The sequence below is a fragment of the Malaya genurostris genome, chromosome 3 (genome assembly GCF_030247185.1).
Source record: "Malaya genurostris strain Urasoe2022 chromosome 3, Malgen_1.1, whole genome shotgun sequence".
In the NCBI taxonomy this organism is placed as follows: domain Eukaryota; kingdom Metazoa; phylum Arthropoda; class Insecta; order Diptera; family Culicidae; genus Malaya; species Malaya genurostris.
Genome location: NC_080572.1, coordinates 277,244,359 through 277,258,987, shown reverse-complemented (window position 1 = coordinate 277,258,987; position 14,629 = coordinate 277,244,359). Strand labels below are relative to the sequence as shown.

Below are 14,629 nucleotides of genomic sequence, written 5' to 3'. Positions count from 1 at the left end.
TCAGTTAATCAACTGAACCACAGAAGCCCATATTTGCTTGATGAATAATTGATACATATAAATCCAAACAGCGAGTGCAAATTACACTCGGAGCTTGTAAAATTCTGTACGCGTTGAATATGACGTCATTTGACAAGTTAAGTAGTTATCAATTGTATCGTTTGTAGAATTATGTCACCTGTAAATTTAATAATTTCTTTCTGTGAAGATTTCGCTCGGTATGTTAAAAAACTCCAAAAGTCTTTTAGAACAGACTCTCACGTATCTTTGAAGCAGCTCAATGGTAGAGCAGTTCCACTAACAGATGCAGTTTTTCTGATCCAGATCCCTAAGTTGTAATTGTTTTGGTAGATGTGTATATTATACGTTTACTTTTGGTATGGTTAACTGTGTCTGTGGCTGTGTCTGTGGCTGTGGCTGTGGCTGTGGCTGTGGCTGTGGCTGTGGCTGTGGCTGTGGCTGTGGCTGTGGCTGTGGCTGTGGCTGTGGCTGTGGCTGTGGCTGTGGCTGTGGCTGTGGCTGTGGCTGTGGCTGTGACTGTGGCTGTGGATGTGGATGTGGCTAAATTTCTAAATACTAAAAAGTCTAACAGTGCTTATATCTGCAGAGGACATAAAACTCTTCATGGAAATGCGAAATATCAACGACGCAGTAATAGTCCACATTTGGTGCGGGAAAACTCTACTCCAACATCTAAAAATGTAACTCAACAACTTTCAGTAGGAAAAACAATACCCAATCTGTAGACATATATTTAGGAAATCAAATAGTAGAAAAATGTAAAATTGTACGAGATTTAGGTTTAATCTTAGACTCCAAGATAACATTTGTGGAACATTAAAATACAATACAATATCCAATCAAGCAAATAGTATGTTGAGCTTTATTTAACGCTTTAGTCATAACTTTCAAGACAATCATATACGATAAAATTGCTATATTGTACATATGACAGACCTATTTTGGAATATTGCAGCCTGGTATGGAATCCATATAACATTATTCACGAAGAACGCATTGAATCGATCTGAAAACAATTTCTTTTATCTGCATTTCGTATATTAAACTGGACAGTATTTCCTCTACCATCATAGGAAGCACGCTGCATGCTCATCAATATACAAACACATAAAGAACGCCGCGACTTTGCAATGCTTAATTTTACCAGCGACATTATTTATCAACGCATTCTATCAGTTTCAAATTTTTATATACCTTGCCGTCAACTACATACCAGGAAATTATTTTTGGAATGACATACTAGAACAAATTATGCAAAATACAGTCCAGTCAATCGTATAATGCGCCATTACAATTAATACTGAGAACATCTTGACCTTACTATGTCAAAAAATCAAATAAAAGCTTTGTCGTAGAAATAATGCGTAATATGTAAGATAACATTGTTAAGCATTTATATTTAGTCTGCATTTGTTGACGAAATAAATAAATAAATAAAACTGGGAGATGGGAATAGCGTGATGCGTAAGTCGATACCGATTCCGGCTATCCTGGTTCCCGGTATCCGGTTCTGGAAGTACCGGAAATAGTGGTCATATATACCAAAATGGATCTCACTCACTTTTCTCAGCGATGGTTTGCCCGATTTCCACAAACTTAGATTCAAATGGAAGGTCTTAAGGTCCCATACGGAATTCCTGAATTTCATATCAAACAATCTCTTGGTTTCTTTCAAAAATCGATCAAACAATCTCTCGGTTTCTTTCAAAAATCGAAGAGAATTTTGTTGAATAGAATACCACAATATTATACATGAGAAAGGCATCATTACACCACTAGGTGGATTAAAACAGGTTTTTTCTAGGTGTGTACAGGTTTTTTCTAGGTGTGTTTATTTACGTCCTCATAGATTCACATAAAAGGAGCGTCGCGATTCACTTACATTCACAATTCAAAGCATGTGAAGATAAGTCATATCATTAACTTCACAGTTCATCTAGCTGAAGCTTACATCGATACAGACGCAAAATTTATTTTTACATGTTAATAGATGTAATATTGTGTCATCGCCGAAGAAACTACGGCGTGCTTGAGTTTACGTCAAGGGTAAATTTCGTTTTTTCCTTAGAGTGTAGCATAATCCATCAAATGTACACAACGGCTATCTAACATAGTTGTCGAGCGGACAAATATTCTTCTTACTTAAATTTCCTATAAATATATTTCTGTTAGCGAAATTTTATTAGGAATTAGATAGAGTCGGTTTCTTCACTTAAGGGTTCTTATTGGAACAAAAGGGTAAAATACCACATAAGGAATGTATTACCACGATTTAGCTTTGCTACAATAGTGATCATAAAAAAAACTATTTGACATTAAAAACAAACCTAGTGAAAAAAAAGATAATTAGTTCCCATCATCAGTCAACGGAACGACGTAGAACATCGCAAAAATACGATTGTCCAACCGTTGGGCAAAGTCCGATCCAATTCTCAGAAATGTGTCTGACGTATTTTGCGGTTGAGGTCGTTCATCGAGACCATCTGTTGTTGTTTTTCGGTGATATTAAAAATTCAAATAAAGATGGTCAACGTTCGATCCTTGCTCTCTACATCATCCCCTCTTCTTCTATAGTTTCAATTCTGTAGTTTTGATAGTCTGTTTGAAACTATGCTCGATTGGACACAACAATTGGTCCGTCGTCGGTACCGAAACAAAAAATAAGGTACGTCACGCTTGTTTCTGTGGTCGTCTCGAGAAAGAAAAAAAGGAATACCTGTTAAATCCTAGACCAACGTGAACGTTTGGTACCGTCTTAAACCGGCGTCATCGTTGACATTTAGCCCTGTTATTATGAGTACGGTTTCGGTGCTGCCACGGGGGATCAAGTGTTATTTTGTTGAATCAATGTTCCGACTCATCCGACAAAGCTACTATCGGAAAAGGTATAAATGCATTTTATTTGGCATTCACTTGATTACTCGTGTGTACGGGTCTTAATTGGATGGTATCGGGATCTACACGAAGTTAATTGCATGCCATAGTAAAATGTTGCGGCACAGTTCAATCAATGGTCAATGGCTATCTGGTAGTGTAAAGTTCGTGAAAATTTTAGATTGTTTTTTGTGGCACCAGCTATCCTTGACCAGTGATGGTTCCATATGAGTTGATATAAGTATTTGAAAGAGGATGCCTTTTTTGACCTGGCCTACAATAATTCCCGCTTAGTCAAGGTGATTATATTATCCTGTCTGCTTAACATATTATGATTCCAATAGCAGATATCAGAACCCATTTCTGTAGCCTTGAACCAGCTGAACTCACCCTAACCGTGACCCTACGGGATGTGACCGGTAATCGCAAATCGCAGAGGAGATATTTGTCAACCACTGAATATCGCACCTGGGACAGACAGCGAAGCAGTTCACGCATAAATTTCTGAAATTACTCGACCCGCAGCTGTGAGAAGCCCCAAACGGGAAACGGCATTCCCGCCACGATATTATCTGATTCATTCAGGATAGCATTTTAATGCATCGTAATTGATCTTTGTTGTCAATTCCCATGAGAACTGATAGTTGCGCGTACCAAGTACAAGTCGTGCATTGAAAAATGATGTGCCCCGTCGCAATCCCATTCGTCGTTGCTATCGTTGTTGCAAATGGTCACTTTGAAAAAGCCATTCCGGGCTCCGTTCGATTGGTGACTTTTCAAGATCATCAAATAGATTGTTGCTTAGTAGATATTTATGCAGCAGAGGGCGCAAGAAAGTAGCAGTGCATGCAATTATTTCAAGTTTAATTTTATGCATCAATAACCTAGGATTGGAAAACTACTGGTACATCGAAGTCTAATTTATAACAATTTGTGCTTTACCCTATCAAACCTCAATCACGTCAATGATGGTGATTCTTTTCCTATCATACAGATGAACTTTTTATGTAGAGTTGAAGAATTTTTACGTGATCGAATCCTAACTATTGAGGGTCATTGCATGGGATAAAGGGAAAATAAACAAGTCGGTGTTGAACAGTCGTTCGCGCCGCACGCGTATAGCTCTTTGCTCCTGGAAATTTTTTCTGTCTACCTAGAGTCTCATTGATTCAAGGCTTCAGTCTTTTTCAAGGCTACCTGAATCACTAACAGTCTTTTTAAAGACTAACAATTAGTCAGCCTTTTTCAAGGCTATTCAAAGAGTGATATTAGAGTGACTAAGTGATACAAAGAGTGATATTAGAGTTACTAAGAAATTAATCAGCCTTTTTTAAGGCTTGCTATTCAAAGAACTATTCTTCGAACTAATCAGTCTTTATTAAGACTACCACAAAATCAGTCTTTATCAAGACTTTTCCAAACTAGAAGTCTAATTGAAGACTAATTTAGCCTAGTTAATTTAATTTAAAATTTCATTCATTTCAAAAATGCCAGCGTCCAACCGGAAAGGCAACAAGCCTAAGGCTAAAAATAATTCAATACGGAATAAATTACAATCCGTTATTCAACATTTTTCTAATAACATTCACGATTTTATAGAATCTGAATGTAAAAATAAAAGACAACGGACGGATTTCCCTTCCGTTGATCCTATGCCGTCTAACAATATTTACGAGATTCTTCCTGAATCCGATTGTAGCGACATGGAAGAAAATTCTTCAAAAATTCCCAAAATGGACGCTTGTCGTTCTGGGAAGAAACATCAATCTATGCCACCAGTGACGGTGATGATTTCCGACTTCAAAGCATTCCGTACTGAGCTTTCTACTTTTCTCCCGGAAGTAAAAGTCTCATTTCAAATCGGACGAAGAGGAGAATGTCGAGTCTTGGTGGATGGATTGGAAGATTACGAACGTCTTAATCGATATTTGTCCGAGAAACTTCATAAATTTTATTCATATGATATAAAATCAGACAGACCCTTCAAGGCTGTCTTGAAAGGATTATCAAATGATCAAAGTATTGATGAAATTAAAAATGAACTAAAAGAATTGCTTGGTTTTGCCCCTTCCCAAGTAATACTTATGAAAAAAAGAGCGAATGGTACTTCTAAACCACGCTCTGGAATTTCCCATGAACTTTACCTAATACACTTCAATCGAAGTGATGTAAACAATTTGAAAACTTTAGAAAAAGTACGTTTCATTTCCCACATTAAAATTCATTGGGAACATTATAAATAGCATAATCGTATTGCAAACTTAACGCAATGTCGTCGTTGCCAAGGCTTCGGTCATGGAACCAAAAATTTACATATGGATATACGGTGTTTGAATTGTGGTAAATAGCATTCGAAAGACGTTTGTCCAATGAATGAAACCACTGATAAATTTTCATGTTCAAATTGCGATGGAAATCATAAATCCAATTATTTGAAATGTCCTGTCAGGGAAAAAATTTAAACGCTCGTTCGCTTAGACAACAAGTCAAATCAACGACCTTAAATTTACAGAACATACCTGAAAATCGAAAATCCTTTATAAATGCCACGCCTAATTCTTCTAAGGCATTTATTTCTTCGAATTTAAAACGAAAACCAAGTACTTCCAATTCGTCTTCTAACGAAAACAATTTATTGACAGGTAGATCGACCTCGTCATCATCTTCTTCTAATTTCAGTTATGCTAGTATAACAGGTAGAAATCTACCACTTAATTCTTCTAATGTAAATAATCAAAACACAGGACCGGCTTGCAGTTCATCTTCTAACGAAAACAATTTATAAATAGGTAGATCGGCCAAATCATCTTCTTCTAATGGCAGTCTACCTACAAATATTCTTTCAATGCCATTCGCTTCTTTAAATGAAGTTGATTTAGGCGATATAACTGAAAATGAAATGATCTACCTACAGGATCAACTTTTTCAAATGATCATCCGAATGAATTCGACTTCATCACTTTTTGAAGCATTTCAAATCGGATGGCAATTTGCAAATAATATTTTAATGAATTTAAAATTTAACAGTGATGGTAAATAATTATTTGAATGTTTTAAATTGGAATGCTCGATCTTTGAAATCGAGTGAAGATGAATTTTATAATTTTCTCATAGTTCACAAAATTCATATTGCCATTGTGACAGAAACTTTTCTTAAACCAAATGTCAAATTGAAAAGTAATCTACATTATGTGGTTCATCGATTTGACAGGTTTACTGGAATGGGTGGTGGAGTTGCCATTTTTGTCCAACGGCAAATTAAACATCGAATTTTACCTTCTTTCAATACTAAAGTTATTGAAAGCTTGGGAATCGAAGTTGAAACCATTCAAGGAATTTATTTCATCGCTGGACCATATTTGCCATTCCAATGCACCGGCGAACAATTAAATTTCTTTAAAGGCGATTTGCAAAAACTAACAAGATATCGACCGAAATTTTTCGTAATAGGGGACTTAAATGCTAAGCATGTCAGGTAGAATTGTAGGCAAAATAACAGTAATGGTAAAATACTTCATAATCAACTCTCAGCTGGTTACTTCACAGTTCTTCATCCCAGTAATCCGACTTGTTTCTCTTCCGTGAAAAACCCGTCTACAATTGATCTGGTTCTAACAGATCAAAGTCACACATCTTCCAGTAACATTCAGACTTTCAAACGAAGCTTCAATTAATCCAATTAGTTCTATATTCAACGATCATAGAGCTAATTGGTTGGATTACAGATCTCACATTGAAAATCATGTGGGTCATGAAACTATTTTAGAAAATTCTGCAGACATCGACACAGCAATTGATAATTTGAATCATTATATTATCGAAGCTAGAAATCTTTCAGTTCCCAAAGCTCAAACTAAATTAAATTCTCCTATCATCGATGACAATCTTCAACTGCTCATTCGGTTGAAGAATGTTCGTCGACGACAATATCAACGTTCTCGTGATCCTGCTATGAAAAACATAGTTAAGGATTTACAAAAAGAAATTAAACATAGATTTACTCTTTTGCGAAATGAAAATTTCGCTAAAGAAGTTGAACAAATTAAACCATATTCTAAACCTTTCTGGAAACTTTCTAAGGTTCTTAAGAAACCTCAGAAACCTATTCCTGCTCTCAAGGAAGGAAATCAAATACTTCTTACAAATGGCGAAAAAGCTCAAAAACTTGCTCAGCAGTTCGAGAGTGTCCACAATTTTAATTTGAACGTTGTGAGTCCTATTGAAAATGAAGTCTCACTGAAATATGATCATATTTCAACCCAAGTGTTATCACACGATGACATTATTGAGACGAATTTTGATGAAATTAAATCAATTATTAGAAAACTTAAAAACATGAAGGCTCCTGGTAATGATGGAATTTTTAATATTCTTATTAAAAATCTTCCCGATGTTGCCTTGAGACTCCTGGTTAAAATTTTCAACAAGTGTTTTTCATTAGCTTACTTCCCAAAAAGATGGAAAAACGCTAAAGTAATTCCTATCCTAAAACCTGATAAAAACCCAGCAGAAACATCAAGTTATCGCCCAATTAGCTTACTTTCTTCTATCAGTAAACTTTTTGAAAAAATTATCTTGTTAAGAATGATGACTCATATAAATGAGAATTCAATTTTTTTACCAGAGCAGTTTGGATTTCGTCATGAACATTCAACTACTCATCAACTTGTCAGAGTAACGAACATGATAAAATCAAATAAATCTTCTGGGTTATCCACTGGAGTTGCTCTTCTAGACATAGAAAAAGCATTCGACAGTGTTTGGCACAAAGGTTTAATAGCAAAAATGTCTGATTTCCAGTTTCCTATTTATTTGATCAAAATGATTCAAAATTATTTAACTGATCGTACTCTTCAGGTTAGCTATCAGAATTGTAAATCTGAATTGCTACCCGTACGAGCCGGTGTTCCGCAGGGTTCGAGTGTAGCTCCAATCTTGTATAATATTTTCACTTCTGATCTTCCAAATCTACCCGTTGGTTGTCAGAAATCGCTATTCTGTGACGACACAAGTCTGTTAGCCACAGGCAGAAATCTAAGAGTGATCTGCAGTCGCCTACAAAGAAGTTTAAATATTTTCAGTGATTATCTGTCAAAATGGAAAATTAAACCAAATGCAGCAAAAACGCAATTAATTATCTTTCCTCACAAGCCAAGAGCTTCTTTTCTTAAACCAAACAATAATCACATTCTCAAATTGAATGGCTTGGAATTGACATGGTCTGATCAAGCTAAATACTTAGGTTTAACGTATGACAAAAAACTCACTTTCAAGGATCACATTGAAGGAATCCAGGCAAAGTGTAATAAATATATTAAATGTTTATATCCTCTTATAAACAGAAATTCTAAGCTCTGTCTAAAAAACAAATTGTTAATTTATAAACAAATTTTCAGACCAGCCATGCTTTATGCGGTACCAATTTGGTCAAGCTGTTGTTCCACCAGGAAGAAAACGCTTCAAAGGATTCAGAATAAAATTCTGAAAATGATTCTGAAGCGTCCTCCCTGGTTTAGTACAAATGAGTTACACAGACTCACAAATATAGAACCATTAGATGTAATGTCACATAATATTATAAGCAAATTCCGACAAAAATCGATGCAATCTTCAATTGAATCGATTCGCTCTCTGTATTAGTTAGTAAGTTAGTATATAAGTTCCTTTTCCCCAATACACAATACAAGTAGGTTTAGAATTTTCCCTACATAAAAATCTCAGAATTGCGGAAGCAAATGATGTCTTCATGGTAATAACCAAATCATGTATATAATGGGGCTGAAAAGTCACCACTTGTCGCTGAACACCCAATTTTAATCTTAATAATTCAATCTTAACCGAGTGCTCGGCAATCATTCCAGCATACTGAAACAACTGAGATTCTCGCTATTAGTCATTTGACATATAATTTGCATTTACCGAAATAAATTACCGAGATCTTTGTCGCTTTTGGAAAGCAATTACCGAAGTTATCGGTGTTCATGCATGCGAGTTATTGTTGAGATTGTAAGCATACCGGAATTCAATCAATTTCATGCAGTAGATTAGCGTTGCGAGGATCTTTATCCCGTGAGAATGCTCTGGGATATTTCACGAATAATCGTCGATTATTGAACAAATTTGTTCCTAATATCACGAAACATATCGCAATATTCGGATTCAATTTTTAGTTGAAACTGATTCCACATATGAACACATGCACTTATTTACATTGCTTAGAGCAAATTCAGCAGTTAAAAGTTCTATATGGAAGATCTATAATAGAATAGAAACTGGAACAAACGTGTCTCCAGCAAGTCGTTCTAGTTTTATTTATTCGACCAGTTCTTCTGCCAAATTTAAAACTGGTCTACGATGCCGTTCTATTTTTTGTATATTTGAAACACGAGTAAAACACTGCTGGGGCTGCCAGTTTTTCTTGTTATAAAATCCAGATTTATATTTTGTAATTGGCATAAATTATGCATCTAGAACTAAACCACTACTGAATATGCCCTTAGTGGCTACTAGATGAAAAATGGCTACTTTGATGGATGTCTGTGTGTGTATGTGTGTGTGTATGTGCGTATGTGACGTTGTTTTGCACTAACTTTTCGCGGAGATGGCTGAACCGATTTTCACAAACTTAGATTCAAATGAAAGGTCTTGTGGTCATATAAAAACTTCCTGAATATTTTTTGGATTCGACTTCCGGTTCGGGAGTTATGGGGTAAAATGTGCAAAAAAAAAAAGAAAATATGTGTTCTTGTTTTTCTCATAGATGGCGCGACCGATTTTTACAAACTTAGGTTCAAATGAAAGGTCCTGTGGTCCCATGCGTAATTCCTGAATTTCATGCGGATCCGACTTCCGGATCCGAAAATATAGGGTAAAGTGTGTAAAAATTGTATACCATGGGGAAAACCCTAAAAAAATTTCTAAATCGACCTCAAATCTTTTCCAATTGATAGTTTTTATCAGTAGACGGTCAAACTAACCGATTTCGGTTATTTTTTTAAGAATCGAAGAAAATTATTTTGAAGAATACCACAGTATTATATATAATAGTATGATTGATATGAGAAAGGCATCATTACACCACTAGGTAGATTAAAACAGGTTTGTTTTTAATTTCACTTATTGTTCAAACAATATTTCAAAATTATACTATTCACGAATAAAAGTGCATATTTAAGCTCCATTAAAAAAAATTTCTGCTTATTTTTTCAATATGGTGACTCTTTCCTGGAAACCAATCGTCAGAAAGCAAAAAGCAAGCCAGTTTCATTTTCTGTTTTAAAATACGAGTGACACACAGTTGAAAAAACATGGAATCAAGAAAAAGTCGACAAAAGTTCTTATTCGTGACTAATCTTGCCTGGGCGCGCAACATCCCCCCTTTTTCTACAAAGTTTTCGGTCGCGTGTTCCACGTACAAATTTTTGTTCGATATTTTGAAAGTTGTTTGGAAGAACCTTGCCTTAATTGGCGAAACGATTTCCCCAGATAGGAGCTAGTTACGGGTCCGAGTCCCATCGCTGCGGTAGCTTTTTCGCAGGCTTCATTAAATAGTTAAATAGTTATTAATAGTAATTTTTTTTTCCAATTTCTTTTTCTCGCTAGTTACTAATCAAATTTATTGGCTTTTGTTGTTCATTCACTATTTTTAGTAAAAATGCGTACTGCAAAATGTACTGTTTTTTTTTAAATCGATTTACTGTATTTTCTTGATTTTTATGCCAATATACGAACGTTATGTAACACCCAAGACTGCTACAAGCATTTACTAATATTAATGTATAATGTGTGTTCGTCTTCGTGGTATTTGTTAAAGTTTGAGTTTACCTTGGGCACCTGAAAATGCTGTGGTCTTTTGAAAGTTACTATACTTAACAAACAAGATGAATTTGTCAATGGTGGAGCATGAATCTGAGCCAACCATCAACGTAAACTTAAATAAGGGAACGACACGTAGAAAAAAAAAATAAAGTGATGAAAAAAAGTCAGCATAGAGGCATTTCCAGTACGATAATAAAAACTCAGAGGATCAGCACATGAATATTTGCTATTTTCGGAGCGTTTTTCTGACGTAGTGCTACATGTTCTATAATGCATTCATTCGCACATCTGCCCTTATGCATAGCTCTGCAACAAGCTGAGATTAACACGGCGACGGCTTTGCAACCTATAAATTAATATGTTTTGAAATGTAATATTTAAATGTCATGCTAGTATGGCATATCAGTTTTGTGCAACTCTCGGTGTGCAAGTGAAGGCAGATGCGCTTCTGAAGTCGTTTGCAAGCGTTTGTTTGTAGGACAGAGCATGTTCAATACACATAGATAGGAACAATAAATTGTCATCTTCGCCAGCGTTTGCTGGGAGGGGGGAGTAGCTGCGCATCAAAACTAAACCATAATGGAGCGAGAGTCGCAAACTGTTTGCACATCTAATATTGCACCTAATCGACACGGTGTATGACACCGGTCCCCGACATGAAACCAACACGACAATCACAACGAACAAATAAAATACGGCAGCCAACATCCAACACCGGTTGCAATTACAAACGTTTAATCGCGTGTGCCTTCGTTGGATTTGCAGTAGCGTAGTCAGTGTCACCGGTTTGTTAGTGGCACCATGTCAAGTTCACTCATCCGCTGTTCATCGATTAGATTCTGTCATGGTTGTCGCAGTACTTTAGAATTATCACAGTAGCTTAGACCTTCCCACTATGTACGCCAATGAATCGCAAGGAAAAATAAGCCGAGACTCGCGGGATCATCTTTGCCGACGAGAGCCTTAATTTAGTAGGTAAATGAGCTAATCTCGGCCGCTGCTCGATGGGGGAGGAGGATAAGGAGGGGTATTAATTTCTAATAGATAGATGAATTATAATGGCACGAGATCTGAAAAGTGCACAGAAAGAAAAACAAAACGATACTCAGCAAATGTAGACCTCGGACTTGGGATCACTTCACCACTTTTGCCAGGCTTTTTTACAGCTGTTTAACCACAGAAGGATGGCCACGATAATAATAATAGTACAAACAAACAAAACAAAAAACCGCCCGTATGTACTCGTTTACGTAAAGTTCTCCGATTTCCACGACTGGCCTGGTAACTTTTTGTAAGAATCTTCAACTTCAACCATTTTCTATCATTTATCGTCGACGACTTGGCAGATAGTTAACGAGACAATATTTTACTGCCTCTAGGACACACATCGTTGGTCGCGACTAAACACCGGGGTAAATCACACCGGATCACCTCCTACCGAGTTCGGTTTTTGTGGGTTTTTCTAGCAGACTAGCAGCTTCAAATTTCACTAAAATGAATTATCGGATAGGACTCATTTTGTCGCATCGGTTGTGGTTAATCTCGGCACCAGTTCGGCATTGAAAAGCGAGCAGTTTCAGATTGCAAGGTTGGGCTGGGGGAAGTACGACTAACTGACTTGTACTGTTACTAATTGAAATTAAGTCTCTTGATATAATTAGGAAATTTGATTGTTCATCAAATTCAGTAATATCGTGAAAAGGCGATGGTTTTAATAAATCTTACAACATTTTCTTGATGAATGAATTGGATGGCGACGTTGAGACCGTACACAATACAAATATTTGAAAATTAATAGGAACGAAATTTATATGCTGATTTAAATAGCAAAGATGTAAATCAGTGGTTGCCAAACTTTTCTGGTTCTACCGGGAAGTCTACTGAGTTGTGTATCATCTCATACACAGTAGTTCAGTTGGCAGAACGATTCGATTTGTTAACTGTCTCTGAGAGCTTGTGACGTCAGTTTTTGGGTTTCGTTTTTTTTTTATCAGTCATAATTTCAATCTGTGTTTTCGTTGGATAATAGAGAAAGGTTCTGCCTTAGGTGCGTTTTCTTGTGACGTATGTGGACAACACAGTGATTTTTTTAAGAAGCTCACCCAAAAGTAACTTTTCTAGTCATTTATGCTTTTGGGTTTACATGTGTAAGAGACAAAAACGACAACATTTGAAATCAAACAGTTTATTTGCGATTCACAAGGTTCCACGGAGAAAATAAAGACAAAAACTATGTTTTGGAGATAAAGATTTTTTTTACAAGGTGAAATTCATTTACGCACAGTGTGGGACTCCCCATAGGACAACCACTGTATAATTGGAACTACCCACTAAAACACCTTGGATCTCCAACCATACTTCCCCGGAACTACCGTTGTGTATTACTTCGGGGTGGAAGGCTATCGGTGCTCAAACCACCCTTCCCGGACTTATGCATCGTCATGGACGTCTGTGTTGTTCTCTCCTACTTTTAGGCCATTTATCACTCGACTTTGAACCACTTGTTTCGCTACAAGAGATCGACCAGGAGGATGTCGAGGTCGGTCCGGTGATTCCGGTTGGCCCCGACGACTCGACTTCGGTGCTGTGACTTCTACTTGGCTAGTCCCCGACGATGGATCTAGACTAAACCGGCGAAGAATTCCCCGGCGATGGAAGTTCTCCCGTAACCTTCACTTCCGATACCCGTGAATGGACCGATCGGCAGGATGCCTGGGTCGCTCCAATGATTCCGGTTGGAGGATGGCTTCCGGTTCACTGGCGCCCCGACGATCCATACGGGAGCTACATCGCAATCTACTCATCTAATCCCCGGCGAAGGATTTAGACTACACCGACGGAGAGTTCCCCGACAACGGAAAAACTCCCGAACCGACGCTTGTTCGCTGATCCCTCTTAAGGGTCCGGCGGTCGCAGCTGCCTGTTGTTCTGCACTCCAATTCCGCTGCAAGATTCCCGCGATCTGGGAGGTCGCGGTTGACACTGCTTTCCAGTTCTCCTCGCTGTGGCACATCCTGTGGACTAGGTTCTCTGGTGTACATACATTCAGTAGACCATTCCTTCCTGTCGCAAAACGGGGACAGGAAAACAGGACGTGTTCTGCAGTCTCAAACTCATTTGGGCAGCCAGGCAGCCAGATACCGTACGGTACGCACTGATCACACGAAGACACATCAGCCTGTGCGTGCTCTTCAGCTATTTTACGTTGCGTTCCACCCGGAGTGCCCATACCCATACCTGAGGATCGAAACTGCTACTCCTGCCAGTAGCCTGCGTTTGCTAGAACTTGCTATTGGCCATCATTCGCGAGAGCGCCGCAATCGCCATTGAATGTGATGAGCTCAGTTCGACCTCTTCGATGGATTCTCCGTAGACTGCTAGCGTGATGTCGTCCGCGAACCCGATTATCTTGACGCCCGTGGGGAGTCTCAACATCAGTATTCCATCGTACATTATTTTCCACAGGAGCTTGCCCAGAATGAATCCCTGTGGTATTCCGGCCGTGATAGAAGTGCTGCGTAGGCCTTCCTCGGTCTCGTAGAGCAATACCCGGTTCTGAAAGTAGCTTTCCAGAATCTTGTACAGCCCTTCTGGTACGCCCAGTCGAAGGAGGGAGTCAGCGATATCCACCCAACAAGCACTATTGAACGCGTTTTTGACATCAAACGTTACTACCGCGCAGTAACGAATTCCACGCCGCTAGGGTGTATAGAGACCTCCGCGGTGGCTACCACCGATTTTATGACATCCGTCGTAGACCTGCCTTTGCGGAACCCGTACTGTTCATTAGACAGTCCACCCGCCTCCTCTATGAACGGGGCTAGCCTGTTCAGGATGATTCTCTCCAGGAGCTTCCCTGTGGTGTCGATCACGCAGATTGGTCTATATGCCGACGGGTCCCCAGGAGGTTTCCTAG

The 14,629-nt window shown here is 38.1% G+C and overlaps 1 protein-coding gene across 1 annotated transcript; it reads right to left on the bottom strand.

The window, feature by feature from the left end:
• Positions 1 to 360: 360 nt before the first annotated feature.
• LOC131434344 (pleckstrin homology-like domain family A member 1) lies at positions 361 to 13,948 on the bottom strand. Its single transcript, XM_058601012.1, has 3 exons — positions 13,869 to 13,948; positions 13,590 to 13,776; positions 361 to 543 (listed from the first exon to the last, which is right to left on the bottom strand). Exons 1-3 carry the CDS (start codon positions 13,946 to 13,948, stop codon positions 361 to 363), a joined length of 450 nt encoding a protein of 149 aa, XP_058456995.1.
• Positions 13,949 to 14,629: the final 681 nt, after the last annotated feature.